This window comes from Cebus imitator, unplaced genomic scaffold (genome assembly GCF_001604975.1).
Source record: "Cebus imitator isolate Cc_AM_T3 unplaced genomic scaffold, Cebus_imitator-1.0 Scaffold581, whole genome shotgun sequence".
Taxonomy (NCBI): Eukaryota; Metazoa; Chordata; class Mammalia; order Primates; family Cebidae; genus Cebus; species Cebus imitator.
Window position 1 is genome coordinate 199,493 of NW_016107896.1, and position 1,261 is coordinate 200,753.

Genomic DNA, 1,261 nt, shown 5'->3' on the forward strand with positions numbered 1-1,261 from the left:
AAGATTATTCATACTGGGGAGAAACCCTACAAATGCAATGAATGTGGTAAAGCCTTCAACTGGTCCTCAACTCTTACAAAACATAAAAGAATTCATACTGGAGAGAAACCATACAAATGTGAAGAATGTGGCAAAGCTTTTAACCAGTCTTCAACGCTTACTAGACATAAGATAGTTCATACTGGAGAGAAACCATACAAATGTGAAGAATGTGGTAAAGCCTTTAAACGGTCCACAACTCTTACTAAACATAAGAGGATTTATACTAAGGAGAAACCATACAAATGTGAAGAATGTGGCAAAGCCTTTAGTGTATTGTCAACCCTTACTAAACATAAGATAATTCATACTGGAGCAAAACCTTACAAATGTGAAGAATGTGGCAGTGCCTTTAGGGCATTCTCAACCCTTACAGAACATAAGAGAGTACATACTGGAGAGAAACCCTACAAATGTGACGAATGTAGCAGAGCTTTTAACTGGTCCTCAACTCTTACAAAACATAAGAGAATTCATACTGGAGAAAGACCCTACAAATGTGAAGAATGTGGCAAAGCTTTTAACAGATCCTCAAACCTTACTCGTCATAAGAAAATTCATACTGGAGAGAAACACTACAAACCTAAAAGACGTGACAGTGCTTTTGACAACACCTCAAACTTTTCTAGACATAAAAGAAATCAAACTGTTGAGAAATCCTAGAAATGTGAAGACTGTGACAAAGCCTTTAAGTAGTTGTCACACTTGATTGTAGGTAAGATAATTCATACTGGAGAAGCCAACTACAAGTGTGATGAATGTGGCAAATATTTAATTCTCGCACCATATTGCACAGGAAAGCATTTATACTTGAGAAAAATTGTATAAATACAAAGAATGTGGAAAAGTCATTAATATCTACTCACATCTTAACATCAGAGAGTTGGTACTTAATAAAAGCATTATCAATGCAATTACTGATAAAAGATCTTTCGGAAAATGCAAGCCTGTAAAGTGAAGCAGACTATTTATTTTGAAGAGAAACATTAAAAATAGAGGTTTGTAGTACCTTTACATGTATCACAGATCTTATTGTGCACATTGTGTACTAGAGAAACACCCTAAAGCAACAGTTCAAACTTTGTTCAGTACCAGGAAATTTCTATTTGAGAAAAACCCTATGACTGTAATTAATTTTGGAAAAATTTTTTTCCAAGAACTACAGCTTAGAAAACACCAGAGGGGGCCGGGCGCGGTGGCTCAAGCCTGTAATCCCAGCACT

The 1,261-nt window shown here is 35.9% G+C and overlaps 1 protein-coding gene across 1 annotated transcript; it reads left to right on the top strand.

Annotated features, from left to right (window-relative positions):
• On the top strand, window positions 1-950 carry LOC108294471 (zinc finger protein 273; the record flags this gene model as incomplete). Its single annotated transcript, XM_017516366.2, has 1 exon — window positions 1-950. A coding segment is annotated over one exon (702 nt), but the record flags the coding sequence as incomplete, so codon positions are not given.
• Between the last annotated feature and the right edge of the window lie 311 nt (window positions 951-1,261).